We start from the raw sequence: 14,128 nt of genomic DNA on the forward strand, positions 1-14,128 counted from the left end.
AAATTATATTTTTATTTATTAACTACTTAATTTTTTAAATTAAAATAGAATCTCTAAAATATTTAAGACTGACTTATCAATCCATATAATTTTAACAAGTATCATAACAACAAGCGTCTCAAGAATATTGATTAAAAATTTCATAGAAAAAAGTTTTAAAAGTTTTTTCTTAGAAATATAAGTGAAATACTAATCATAAGTACATAAAAAAGAAATACTTATTATCATTTAGTAAAAATATGGTATCAATCTGTTGGTGGTCCTAATAATTGGACCATTGTATCCCCAAAACTCTCCAGCTCCCCAATAGGTACCTTAACATTATATTTGGGTAAGGTAACTAAACCAAAATAAAATGTACTACCAATATGATTCATGCTTCATCAAGTAATATCCTTTATCCACTTTAATTTTCCACAAGAGGCATACAATACTCACAAGAGTTTCTACCAAATATTTGACATTGCAACTAGCTCTGCAATAAATAATAATGGTTATTATAATTACAAGTGCAACTCACCAGAATCTACCATTTCAACCGACAATCCACTGACAACAAATAGAGGCCTTGTGCTCAAAGAAAAAGAAAACAAACTCATAATATACAAAGTAAAGCACACTATTCCTAGCTAGTTCCCACTCACTATAATATCTTCACTCACACCTACATCATTAACCATTGAAAAAAAAAAAAAAAACTTAAACAACACCTTCATCCTTCAATTTTTTTATTTAATTTTTGTTGCAATTTTCTCTCAAATGGGTATCAAAATATTCATGTTTTCCTTCCTTATAACATCAATATTATTATTTTTTCTTTTTATTCCAACAAGATTAACCCTTCAAACCTCAACCTTAAATCCTAGTACTACAATGGACTACTTCAATGTCCTGAGAACCAACAAAACATATCCAATTACTTTTGCATACTTGATCTCTACATCCAAAGGAGATGTTGTGAAACTCAAAAGGTTGTTGAAAGTGTTGTATCATCCAGGAAATTACTATTTAATTCACATGGATTATGGAGCTCCAGATTCAGAACATAAGGATTTGGCAAAATATGTGGCTAATGATCCTGTTTTTAGTCAAGTTGGGAATGTTTGGATTGTTGGGAAGCCTAATTTGGTTACATATAGAGGACCAACTATGCTTGCAACTACTCTTCATGCTATGGCTATGCTTCTTAGGACATGTCATTGGGATTGGTTTATTAATCTTAGTGCTTCTGATTATCCTTTAGTCACACAAGATGGTATGGTGAGTGGCCTTAACATCAAATGCTATTATGCCATTTTGCTAATCCAATCTTTGTGTGTGTTTTTAATTTCAGTTAGCATTGTTTTAGTTGTGAAATGATGTTAAATATGTTTATTACGTTTGTTAATGATTGATTTAAATTAATGGTATGAACTTTTTTGAACTTTCAGATCTGATCCATGCTTTTTCTGAGGTGCCAAGGGATATTAATTTCATACAACATAGTAGTCGTTTGGGTTGGAAACTGTGAGTGGAATTAATTGTTGTTTCATGTGGTTTTCTGCTTCATGCCTTGTGATTTGTCTTAATTAATTTAATGACTTTTTTTTAATATCTAATTTTATTTTAGGAATAAGAGAGGGAAGCCAATGATTATAGACCCAGGACTTTATAGTCTTAATAAATCAGAGATTTGGTGGGTCATTAAGCAAAGGAGTTTGCCAACATCTTTTAAACTCTACACAGGTTTTATTTCCCTTCATTTCAATCTCTCAACTTATTTGCTATTTTCTTCTTGTTCCTTTCATTACACGTATGTTATCTTGTCTTTTATGCTAAGTATTTAAAGAGCATGTATATGTCACCTCTTCGTATATAAGTGTGAGAATAAAAATTTGATGATAAAATAATTATTGAGCACTATATAAATACGAGAAGACTCTTAAATTTATTATTTAAAGATTTTTGGGTAAAATAATTTAATTATCTTAAAACTTTTGGGTAAATGCAAGAGGTGACATATATAAAATACAGATAAGATGTCAAATATGTTCTAAGAAGAACATTCACACATCACTATAAAACATAACATTGACAAAGTATATTTGTGACACCATGAAAATGAAAATGATGATTTTCTAAAATGCTAATTGAAAACAACTATTTCATTTTTTTAACATACAAATCATTTTTCATGAAAATAGCTTTTTTGAATTAGATTTTAGAAAATCATTTTCAGGGTGTCACAAATATACTTTGTCAATGTTATGGTTTATAGTTTACAGTGATGTGTAAATGTCTTTCTTATAACATACTTGACATGTTATCTGTGTTTTATATATGTCACCTCTTGCACTTACTTATTTGGAGGTATAATATTAGTTTAGCTTATAAATTTTTCATTAGAACCATATACAACAATATATTAATTTGAAATGTGATAAAATTAAAGGTTTTGAAGTATATATATATCACAAACCAAACATCTAAACATTGATGCATCAGAAGTTACGTGTTATGGTTGGATATGTGGAGATTAAGGAGTAAACTATCAATGTTCTGTATGCTAAAAAAATTGAGTGTCCCTTTCAGTTATTTGTCCGTTATGGAAGGTAATTTAATGGTAGGTGGTAGTGTTATAATGTGGCATCAATAAACTTACCTAACTGTGTCGGCTGAGTAAAACCCCACAACCTCCTTACCCACTAATAACTTTTTTAGCAATACTAGTATCTATTTTGATTAAGATTATGAGGGGACTAAAATAAGCATTTTCATTTGGTTTTAAACAATAGCTGCTGAAGAATAATAATGGTAAATCAATTGGTATGATAATTGGCTAGACCAACTCTTAGATAGATTTAAAATTAGCCCATACTAGTGTGACACAAATGCAATATATTGTGTAGAGTTTGTTCTTCTTATATAAAGAGATTTGTGAAATTAATTTTGAAAGTTAGGTAAGTAATGAAAATGGCTCGTTGAATTATTAAGTACAAATGTGACTACATCACATGTATATATGGTGGTGGTGTTGAACAGTGTCCACTTCTATCCACTTAGATGCACATGTACGAAGCCTTTATTTTAGTTAAGTTGTTGATTGATTCTAGAAATTCACGTGCCTTCTTACCTATAGAGGAACATAACACATAAGTATTTAATTAGCGAAACATGACACGATGCAAACACTGGTTTGTTTGGTTCTGCATTAAAAAAAAGATTATTTTAAAAAACTAACAAATAGTTGAAAACTTTTAAAAAGATAAATTTTTTTAAAAATGATTTTTTTTACGAAATAAATTTTAACAAACGAAATCTAAATTTAAATCTAAAAATCAGTTATATACGAAGAAACATCATTTTCAAGTTAAAATTAATTAAAAAAATAAAATCAATTCTACTCAAATTAATCAGGCCATATCAAAAATAATTTTTAACCTCTATAATCAATTTTACCTCATTCAAAATTCAAGTGAAACATGCACAGTAACATCATTTTTCCATTTGATTTTTTGGTTTATTGTTTTCTATGTCAGTCTCAATTTCAAACACAGAATAAAATACTAACTTTTCTGCTAATCATTTTCCTTTTCTAATTTTTTAAGCTCGGAAACCAGGAAAGGAATCTGTTCCAAATTGTTAATTTTTCTATGCCTAATTTCCTAGTACTTTGTTACTAAAGATTTTGAAATTTCCTAAAAAACTACAATATCTAGTAGCTTGTTGAATAACGGTTCCACTTGTGCACTTGTTGAATTTTTTTGTTTGAGAGGGATTCAACTCTTTTTAAACAATAATGCACATAAATAAGTATTTAGGTATTAATTAACACTACACATTTTTTTATAAACTTTTTGAAGGAATTTTTTTTATAAACTTGATATATATACACACAAAATTTATAAAATATTTTTTTTATGGCTTTAATAAAATGTTATCTTTTTATTTTAGAAGTGTTAGATTTAACATATAATATTAACAGTAAAGATCAAATTTTGATTCTCGTTCTCAATACTCCTTCGGTGTCTTAACTAATTTCATTAAGTTACATCTTTAAGTATATTCTAATCTAATTTATTTCCCTGCCTGATGCCCTTAACCAATTTCCAATACAACTTGGTTTTGTGCCAAGGCAAAGTAACACACTAACTATTATTTTATTTTTGGTACAAGTAACACATTTTAACATTACAAACTTTATATAATTACATTATATTAGCCCTCTAAAATTGTATGAAATAATCTACAATGTGAACATTTTGCATCATCTAAATTGGTGACCAATTTTCATAAAATTAAGGTTCAGCTTGGACAATAGTATCAAGATCATTTGCTGAGTATTGCATTATGGGGTGGGAAAATCTACCAAGAACTTTACTACTCTACTACACAAACTTTGTCTCATCACCAGAAGGATATTTCCAAACAGTAATATGCAACTCAGAAGTTTACAAGAACACCACAGCCAACCATGATCTTCACTACATTACTTGGGACAATCCTCCAAAACAACATCCTAGGTCTCTTGGACTTAAAGATTATAGGAAAATGGTTCTGAGTAGCCGTCCGTTCGCACGAAAGTTCAAGAGAAATGATCCTGTTCTTGATAAAATTGATAGAGAGCTTTTGAAGAGGCATAAGAAGGGATTTTCTTTTGGTGGTTGGTGCTATGAGGGTGGAAAAAACAAAGCATGTTCTGGTTTGAGAACTCAGAATTATGGTGTTCTTAAACCTGGTCCTGGATCAAGAAGGCTCCAAAATTTGATAAAGAAAATTTTATCTGATAGATTTTTTCACCAAATGCAGTGTAGGTAAACATTTTTTTATACAAATTGGATATCACAATCCTCGAGTTTATACTATCATATAGACGACAAAGCGTTATTTTAAAAGTTTTGATGATGTTGCATTTTTAGTGATTGAACTCAAGATTTCTGATTAAGCGAGCAGAGTAGAGACTAGTGTCAGTCTCATTCAAGCACTTTTGGCAAGTCTCGGTAACCATTTGATTTCCATTTAATTCATCACTTTTGGTTAATATTCGATCATGATGCATATGATTATTAATATTATTTTGTCTCTCGACTTTTGTTGATTTGTTTTACAACTATGTGAACACATGAAGCATCTTAAAAACACTCTAGTATTCTAAGGCTTAACTTAATTAATATTATAAGGTTCGGTACTATATTCTGTAACTCGAAATAGTTTAGTTGTGTGCAATTTTTTTTATCATTTCGTCTATAAAAAAATCATCATCATTGAATATGTATGAGTTTTTTCAATTCAAATTCTGAACCCTCTTTTAAGTTGAAAATTGTTTTTAGCGGACAAAATCACTTTTAATTGAGATCTATAGTCTCCCTAATTTTGAATGGGATGTGCGACTCTCGTAAGCTAAATTTTTATTTATAAAAAAATGTAATTTTGAATGAAATAATTTTTTTTTGTGAATTTTTTTAAAGATGAGGGGATGATGTTTAATTCAAGATAAGGAAGATCGTAAAGATCATTAAACACTTATAAAATAAATATTTGTAAGAATCATAAGAATACTATAATTGTGTAGGATAAGTGAACCTTTTAAAGTAGAGCTCGTATAATTAAAATAAATTTGTTTGATAAGCGGTTTTTTCCAATAATTTATAGAGGTTTTTTCACCGACATATAATATTTTTTCAACTATAAATTCGATAATTGAGAGTGTCTATATTCACATGAGAAAAAATTATAATATATTATCCATAAAATTTTTATTTTGTACACCCTTAAATTTTAACTTTTCATTATAATTATTCATTCTCTGTCTTATCTTGCCTATACAATAATTTATTGAAAAATATGTCTTTAAGAGCGACAACAATAAATTTATAATTCAACAATTTTAATACATAAAATTACATAAAGAAAAATTATAAAATATTTTTTAATATATATGTGTATATATATATATATATTAATATTTTGGATTAAATACATTTTTATCCTCCAAAATTCCTAAAATTCAAATTTGTTTGTAGTCTTTAAATTTGAGAAGTGAGGTATTTTCATTCCCCAACTTTTATAATATATATTTTTCGTTTATAAAATTCAGTTTTAATTTCTACTGATGTTTGTCAAAGACAACAACACACACCATGTTTCAAAAAGTTTACCCAGTATTTCTTTAAAAAAAGCACACATTAAAAAATTACATATTTTAAAAGTTAGAGATGTAAATTCACTTTTTTACGAAAATTAAACGCTAATTTGATGAATTTTAAGATTAAAACTCTATTTAGTATTATGTAAATTAATTTGCACCTTTGACATAGGATCCTAAGTCTTAACTATATGTAACATTTGAGTTTTGTAGCAATTTTTTTTAATTTTTAATGTTAATTATTTTAATTAAAAATCAAAAATTAATTAATTTTTTTAAAAAAATTGAAGACCACTTTTATAAAAAGTAATTTTTTTAATGAAAAGATCACTTTTAAATAAATTGATAAAGATAAAAGATTTTGTATCTTTCTGAAAATAGGATTAGACTATATATTATAGACGATTAAACCGGTGAAATTATAATATATTTGAGTTCAAAATCTCACAGGTGAATGGTAATTGAATTGATTCGAATTAAAATACGACAAATAGGAGTTTGAATCTCGACAGAGAAAAAAATATTCACAGTCACAGTTTTCAAAAACACATATTTACAGTTTATTTCTGAGAATCTCTTCGCAGTTTTGCCGTTGAAATCGCGGGAACCTTGTATTCTCGGTGAAATTCCAAAATAGCCACCAAAATTTAAAAGCTATTTGTGATTTTGTGAGGGTATTTTCGGGGGTTCGGTATCATAAGCGTAAGTATATCAGGACATTAGGGATTGTTATACTGCCTTTCATCCCGCGCTCTCACTCTGACTCTCCGGCAATCCCAATTTCGTCTCCGGAAGTCCTGTGAGATCGCCAGTGGTTCTGTACCTTCTTCCGGTAACTGCTCTATTTCCCCCTTATTTTGTGCAACTTGACTTCTAATGCTGCCGTCTCTTTTTATATTTGGGATTATCAAAGCTCTATACGATTTTTGACTCTTGTATTTTTTGGGAGAACTCAAAGTTGGATTTTAAATTGAATTGTAAATTTTCATCAATCTATTATATGCTTACAGGTTTAGGAGTTGAATAATAAATACAATGGCAAAAAAGCATGAAGATTTGGCTACCTCTGATCAAGATGAATCGGGAAATTTCTCTGATATCGATGATCAAGAGGTGACTAACATAACATGTGTAATATTTTATTTATCTGTTACTGCATCTGCTTTTAGAGCTGCAAATGACTATTACATTGTTTTGGAAAAACTATTTTCAGATATTTAACATGATCTATTTGATCGATAGGCTATTGGATACTCTTTATTTTATTCAAGATTTCACCTGCCCAAATTTATTTCTCTGCTTGTTGTTAGGCCCTATAAGAATTTCCATCTTGGTGTTGTTTTGTACTACACACATACAAACACATGCTTTTGTCTGTGTTATTGTTCTATCAGGTCTTTGTCATGCATAACACACTGGTTATTCTCACTGCTAAAATGCTGCATAGGTTGATGGGTACCTTAATAACATGAAAGAGAAGTATTACAAGAAGATAATATGGGAATATGAGCACCAAAAGTATCTCAAGGTACAGACAGTTTTATTTTTTATTAGTGCTGGACAAAGTAGTCTGTTAGTTTTTCCACTTTGTATCATGATTGTTCAAACTTCGAACTGGGTGCTGGGTGCTTGTACCTTATACTTCTGTTTTCCCCTGGTTTTCTATTTCATTTTCTTTTGTGCGAGTTAAAGTGGACTGGATCTCACTCAGCTACTTTATATATTCTTTCAGGAGCAAGCAGCCAAGAAAGCAGCTGCTGCAGCTGCGGCAAAATCCAGAAAGGTACTTCTTGAATCAATTTTCAGTGAGATTGTCTCCTGTAAGATAAATTTTTCCATGAAATTCATCCGCTGTTGGATTTGTAGTTCTGATTACATAAATCATGTTAGAAATGTATCACTGTCACATTAATGATTTTAATCTTGTGTTTTAGTTTCTTAGCACACCATTAAATTCGAATATGATTTTCCAAATTATAAAACTATTGTCTACTCGACTAGATTTTGACCTATCAGTAACCAATTGGATTTTAATTTGGTATACATGAAGAATGCGATAATTTCCTGTAAAATCATATATCATGTTTATTCTCTATCTCTGCTGCCATGTGCCGCCCCTGGAAAATGTATTGTGAAGCCACCACATGTGTGCTCTCTTATTTTCTAGATCATCTGTTGTTGGTAAGCCAATGCTAATTGGAAGTTTGCAACATCTTATTACGAGATGGTTTATTAAATGGTATCCTAAGCTCAACCTCTGTTCATATTTTTTTCATGATGAAATGAGTAATCACAGAATGTAGAAAAGAAGATGAAACAAGAAAGAAAGAAAATGTCCAAGCTAAGGAGTGTATAAGGAGGGTAATAATAGCAGAACACTTAATGTGTGTTTGTTTTGTATGATCTAAGGATTCAAGAACAGCCATATTGCTATATATATATACACATATATATACGAGTTTGTCTATGTAAAACACTCATTCATATGCTTGTTTATTCCCCAGTTACATGTTTGGCAAATGAACTGAATTCATGTTATGATCAAATTAATCTTCATTTTTAAATTTATATTAGTTTCAAATGTGACAGCATTCTTGGATATACAGGCCAACTGGAACGCTTTAGTAGTGCGGATCCAATAGTTATGCGTAGTTTTATTTTGCTTACATAGTATGATAAATGTTGCATGAAGGACTGTCAGACTTCAAGCATATAATCTTTTGGTTTGTTAAATACACTACTGTAGGAAATGAAGCAGAGACGAGCTCAACAGGCAAAAAATTCAGGACCTGCTCAATCTGCCGCAGAGGCCGCTTGCCAAATGGAGAAAACAAAGGTATTTGATGGCTTCTAGTTTGTTTCGACTTATGCATATAGGAAGATGCTGACAAATACGCAAACATCTATATTTGTGAATTTGAAATTGTTATCACTTTTCCTTTATTCTATAATTTGGACTAGTCTTACTTGGTTGATAACCAAACTTAGCCCTCAGCCAGGATTTCCAAAACAAAACAAGTCAATTTACAAGGCACTTTGGAATTGGATGGTTGTTTTCTATTAGGCTTGATCATGAATCATGAAACCTTCAATATTTTTACGCAATACAATTTATGGTGTTCATGAGAGATATAAATATAATCGCCTTCCATTTTTCAAATTATACGTAATAACTTAAGAGAATTAATCCTTAGTAATATGCCAAAGATAATGGTTGTAAGTGGATTGCTACCCCCACCTTAAAGCTAGCTTTTGGGGTTGAATTAGGTTCAAACTCAAATTCTAATATAGTATTAATCATCTGTTGTTGGGCCAGTCATTATCAGGACAACTACAAATGACCAGTTGTGCAAACTTCACATTCCAAATGTCTGATCCTGGGCATCAGAGGTTGTGTTGGAGATTCCAACTTTGTCACACCAACTTGAAAATATTTCTTTGGAGGATTTCCAATGCTTAACTCGTCTTTGCAGCCGTCATGTTTGGACAATATAGTTATATTTGGTCTAAAAATCCCAAATCGGGTTCATAGTGGAAAATATTAAGAAAACAAAGCAACAATGCTTAAGCTACATTTTTCTTGTTTGTTCTAAATCCCTACTATAGCTGAGGAAGACAACAGAAAACTTTTGGAGTTTAAGAATGAAAGGAAGAGATAGAAAAGGAAGTTGGAAGAAAACTGTTGTGAATTTCAAAATAAAAGAGGAAATGAAAGTAAAATTAGAATTTAAAATTTTAATTTTAAAAATTTGGTTTTAAAAATTTGTCCTGAAATATAAAACAACAGTTCTGAATTGAACTGGAATCTATTGGAGGAAACTGGTGCGATAGTGATGGAGGACACTGGCAGCTTGTGGTTTAAATAATATTAATAGCAGCATTGTCTGAGGATGTCCACTATGATGGCAGTTTGAGGATGATGATAGGAGGACACTGACTGCAATGGTTGTTAAATGATTCAGGAAGCAGCATAAGTCAGAGGATGCCTATAGTTATGATGGTTGGTGTATGTTGGTAGTAATAGAGGTGGAAAGGAGGTTATAGTAATGATGATCGGAAATCACTAGTGACTTTAATGGCCTTGGAGTTTGCCATTGGCAATGGTTCCTAAAATATGAAAGTGACATAGATAATGAAGAATAAAATATAAAATCTTCGCTATAGTTTTATATTAGGTATTTATTTACAATTATAATTCTTACAGTCCTGACTCTAGACCATTATTTCAATATGATATATACTAGTTATTAATGTTAGTTATTTTATATATTGGCATAAGATCTTCTGAAAGTGAGGTTGTATTATTAATTACTAATAATTTGTTTACTTGTATCTACAGCAGAGACTCAGTAAAAAAATCAATTTCGATTGCCTGGCAAAATTATTTGAAGACAAACCAGTAACTCTCTCTTGAACTCTTTTTCTCTTGGGACACTCTTCCTTTTAGCACATGTTTATCTGAATATACTTGAGTTATTCCAACGAGAGAAATATTTGTATGATATTGCTGTAACGTCAAATTCATCTATTCATTGTGTCACATGTTGATCTGTTATTGAGAAATGTCAAATTAATGTCTAAGGACATTTCTTTTGTTTGTTGCTCTATATATGTTTAATAGAAAAATTTGCAACATATGCCATTACGAACATTCAATTATTTCACAAATTGTCTTCTAATGATTAACCTATATTACAGGAAGATGCGGGTAATCCCAAGAAAGCACGATTTGATCTACCCTCTGATAATCATGACAAATTTCAGTCCAAGGTTGAGGACCAAAAGGATGATGAGCTGGGATCAGCGGATAATTTTGAGGATGGTGACCAGGATTGGGATAATAATGAAAATATGGATGATGCATATTTCCATGAGGAAGATGGTCATAATTATGATGACGATTATTACTGATAATTTGCTTGATCCTTTTTCTTTTGCAATTCCTATTCAATATTGCTGCTGGCAGAGGAACTGAAGATTGTTTAAGCTTTCATCACTAGGTGGGTTTTCCTCGTCATTTTTATTCACAGTTCACAAGCATGAACTTTCAGCTTGAGAGTTGTTATAGCAGGAAATTGTTTTGTAGGTAGATATTTCTTTTTGACACATGGTAGATAGGTATTATTTAGAGTTCATCTTGGTAAAGCTATTTATTATCTAGCAGAGGGACTCCATTTGACAAAACGTGTTAAAGATATTGTGTTTCATACTAAAAAGTATTTATTTATCGAAAAGAAAAACTACCTTCAATCATGTTTACAGATAAATTGAATATTTATGATAGCTAGTGTTTTCCTAAAACTTCTTCTATGGTTCTTCCTCGTTAAGTACCCTTATCTGTTTTGTTGTCCTTTTCCAGCAAAGTGACACAACAGGTTAGCCCAAAACTCTTATAGTTGACATGGCAGCCTCTCCTATTATCTTTTTGATGAAAAACAAATTTTTCAACAGGAATAATCACATTTTAGCCAGGTTTTAAAATTCATACAGTCATTGATTTGTCTGAGGTATTGGTGTAATTGTTTGAAACTATGGATATAGTTGAATATATATATGGAGTATGTATATTGTCCAATATACTACAATAATCGTAAATCAGCTACTGTTGCACCAGCTCTTTCCCAATGTATGGGGATTGAGACTAGCTAGATGTGCATCTGGACAATTTTTTTTTGTTGCCATTATTTTATGCCACTATATATAAAATATTGTCAAAATCTTAGATTCGGTTGTCCTGTGGCGTAGTGGTGTTGAGAACACGTTCTCCTCCAACGTCTGAGGTTCGATCCTAGCTAAACTATATGCGTTGATTTGTCATTATTTTGTAAGTTACATTGATTTTTTTTTTTTAACTATTTAATGTAAGTCACATTATTTTTTTATTTATTCACTGTCGCAACATTTTTTTTTTCTTCTGGTTTCTTCTTTTTCATTACTTCATTATTTTTTTTGAATCGACGTTTCTTCAATTTTTTATTTATTTGTGTTTCTGCCTTTTATGTTGTTTTTTCTTTTCAATCTGAGTCCATTGCTCGTTGCATTTATGTTTTTGTTGCCGAGTTTATAATCAAGATAAATTCTTGAGTTGCACCGGTTCAACGATATTCACAAATGGTTAACTGATATTAATAGTACGTCCGCCCCAATAATTTTATATTTTATATGATTCATTAATGAATTGAAAATTTATATTCATCATCCTCTGAATTCATACACCATTATAAAAATATTTTGATATTAATATATCTCGTGCGTTTTTATTGAACAATATTAATTTTAATGAGTCTAAATAACATATTAGTGAATCACAAATTTACAATATGATCTATGATATATAAATTTCCAAATAAACAATTAATTTTATATAATAAATTTGTGTTACTTTGGTATAATTAATCTGTTATTCTTTAAGTGTTTTAAAAAAAAAATCAAAGTTTACATACTGTTTTTATTGTTATTGAATTTATTAATTATTATTTTTGAAATAGTTATTTATAAACTTTTGTTAAAAAGTAATCTAATGTGGTTTGACACGTTAACATTTAAAAAATAAAAAGGATTAGTTTGTCAGTGTTTAAAAATTAGAGCATGTTTGTATTTCATTTAGAAGTATGAAATGTAATTTTGTAATGAAAAATAGAGTTGCTATTGTGTTTGGTTCATTATTAATAACTACTACTTATCAAATTTAATTTTAAACTCAAATTCACGTTTAACCAAAAATAATATAATAGGTACTTTTTTTATTGTCCATTTCCTGTTTGGAAATACGAACAAAAAGCAATATACCTACTTTTTCATTAATTACAAATACACTGAATGCAAAATTTACATTATATTATAATAAAACATATACTATTTTTAGTAAATACATGTATAAAAGTACATATGGTTATATAATTAAAATAAATTTTATTTTATAAAATGACTTTTGATGAAAAAAAACATAAAATTATGTTAGAGAAAATTCAATTTTAACTAAAAGTAAATTTGTAAAATATAGCTTACTAAAGGATATTTGTAAATATCAATCTAAATACATACTTAAATGACTTATATGGAAAGAAAAAAATATAAAGAGTCAAACTGTTACAACTAAATAAGATAAAAAACTACAAATATAATTTTATTTATTTTTTAGACTAAAATACAATTTTAGTCTATTATTTTAATAAATTCACAATTTTAGCCCTCAATTTATTTCCCACAATTTTTGTTCTCCCATTTTTAAAATGTTGAGCATTGTTAATTTGAACTTTAATTTGATGTTGTGACTATAATTTAAGTAATGTATATATAATAAATATTGAAAATCACAGTGGCGTATAATTTAAATTTAATTTTAAATTATTTAACATCACTTTAATAATTTTTTAAAATAAATAAATTTACGTCATTTGCCTTAAAAAATTATGAATATATATATATTTGTTCAAAACTACTATTTTTTGTTATATAAATTTCTGAAAGAAAAATAAAAAAATCACAAAAAATTTCTTACTTTTCTTTTTAAAAACTGTTCTTTTTCACTTTAAAAAATTAAAATAAATTTTGTTAGCTTTAAAATAATTAATCTTCTTTTCTATACTATTTTTTAAAGCAAATAAGAGTAAAGAAAAATATTTTTTTTTATTTAAAAATTAAGTAGTTTTTGTGACTTATAGTTTTTTTTTAATAATGGTTAAAGCAAAAAATAGTAATTTTTTAAGAAATTTGAAGGAAAATAATAATATTTTTAATTTATTGTATAGAAAAATTATTAAAGTAGTATTAATTAATTTAAAATTAAATATAATTTCAACATTATTTAAATTATCATCATATCATTAAAATTAAAACTTAAATTAAAAAGAGTTTCAAATGGCGATGATTTTAAAAATAAAGTGACCAAAATTAAGGTCTTAATAAAACGGAGAGATTAAATCTGTTATTTCCAGTTTGTTATAAAAAAAAAAAACAAATTGATTATATGATAAAAAATAACGGCACCGGATATTAGCAGTT

At 28.7% G+C, this 14,128-nt stretch overlaps 2 protein-coding genes across 5 annotated transcripts; both read left to right on the plus strand.

Moving 5' to 3' along the window:
• The first annotated feature begins 380 nt into the window (after window positions 1-380).
• On the plus strand, window positions 381-5,089 carry LOC101499344 (beta-glucuronosyltransferase GlcAT14A-like). 2 transcript variants are annotated; one of them, XM_027333063.2, is made up of 5 exons: window positions 381-1,255; window positions 1,431-1,506; window positions 1,610-1,725; window positions 4,289-4,793; window positions 4,899-5,089. In XM_027333063.2, the coding sequence occupies exons 1-5, from the start codon at window positions 760-762 to the stop codon at window positions 4,903-4,905; spliced, it is 1,200 nt and encodes a 399-aa protein (XP_027188864.1). In that variant the 5' UTR covers window positions 381-759; the 3' UTR covers window positions 4,906-5,089. The 2 variants fall into 2 exon arrangements, with proteins under 2 accessions (XP_027188864.1, XP_027188863.1); XM_027333062.2 differs by having other exon boundaries at window positions 387-1,255; window positions 4,283-4,793.
• Window positions 5,090-6,082: 993 nt separating this feature from the next.
• Window positions 6,083-11,391, plus strand: LOC101511742 (uncharacterized). Of its 3 annotated transcripts, none has more exons than XM_027333064.2 (7): window positions 6,083-6,956; window positions 7,135-7,237; window positions 7,572-7,652; window positions 7,857-7,907; window positions 8,871-8,960; window positions 10,467-10,523; window positions 10,823-11,391. In XM_027333064.2, the coding sequence occupies exons 2-7, from the start codon at window positions 7,160-7,162 to the stop codon at window positions 11,033-11,035; spliced, it is 570 nt and encodes a 189-aa protein (XP_027188865.1). In that variant the 5' UTR covers window positions 6,083-6,956; window positions 7,135-7,159; the 3' UTR covers window positions 11,036-11,391. The 3 variants fall into 3 exon arrangements, with proteins under 3 accessions (XP_027188865.1, XP_027188866.1, XP_004493345.1); XM_027333065.2 differs by having other exon boundaries at window positions 6,090-6,956; window positions 7,519-7,652; window positions 10,464-10,523; XM_004493288.4 differs by having other exon boundaries at window positions 6,090-6,956; window positions 10,464-10,523.
• Window positions 11,392-14,128: the final 2,737 nt, after the last annotated feature.

Source organism: Cicer arietinum, chromosome 3, assembly GCF_000331145.2.
Source record: "Cicer arietinum cultivar CDC Frontier isolate Library 1 chromosome 3, Cicar.CDCFrontier_v2.0, whole genome shotgun sequence".
NCBI classification, from domain to species: domain Eukaryota; kingdom Viridiplantae; phylum Streptophyta; class Magnoliopsida; order Fabales; family Fabaceae; genus Cicer; species Cicer arietinum.

What these genes read in the sequence shown, in the direction of transcription:
- LOC101499344 (XM_027333062.2), top strand. Translation starts at nt 760, where the DNA reads ATGGGTATCAAAATATTCATGTTTTCCTTCCTTATAACATCAATATTA. An exon ending in AGTCGTTTGGGTTGGAAACT is followed by an intron (nt 1,507 to 1,609) that starts GTGAGTGGAATT and finishes ATTTTATTTTAG; the next exon opens with GAATAAGAGAGGGAAGCCAA. An exon ending in ATCTTTTAAACTCTACACAG is followed by an intron (nt 1,726 to 4,282) that starts GTTTTATTTCCC and finishes CATAAAATTAAG; the next exon opens with GTTCAGCTTGGACAATAGTA.
- LOC101511742 (XM_004493288.4), top strand. Translation starts at nt 7,160, where the DNA reads ATGGCAAAAAAGCATGAAGATTTGGCTACCTCTGATCAAGATGAATCG. An exon ending in AGCACCAAAAGTATCTCAAG is followed by an intron (nt 7,653 to 7,856) that starts GTACAGACAGTT and finishes ATATTCTTTCAG; the next exon opens with GAGCAAGCAGCCAAGAAAGC. An exon ending in AATTATTTGAAGACAAACCA is followed by an intron (nt 10,524 to 10,822) that starts GTAACTCTCTCT and finishes CCTATATTACAG; the next exon opens with GAAGATGCGGGTAATCCCAA.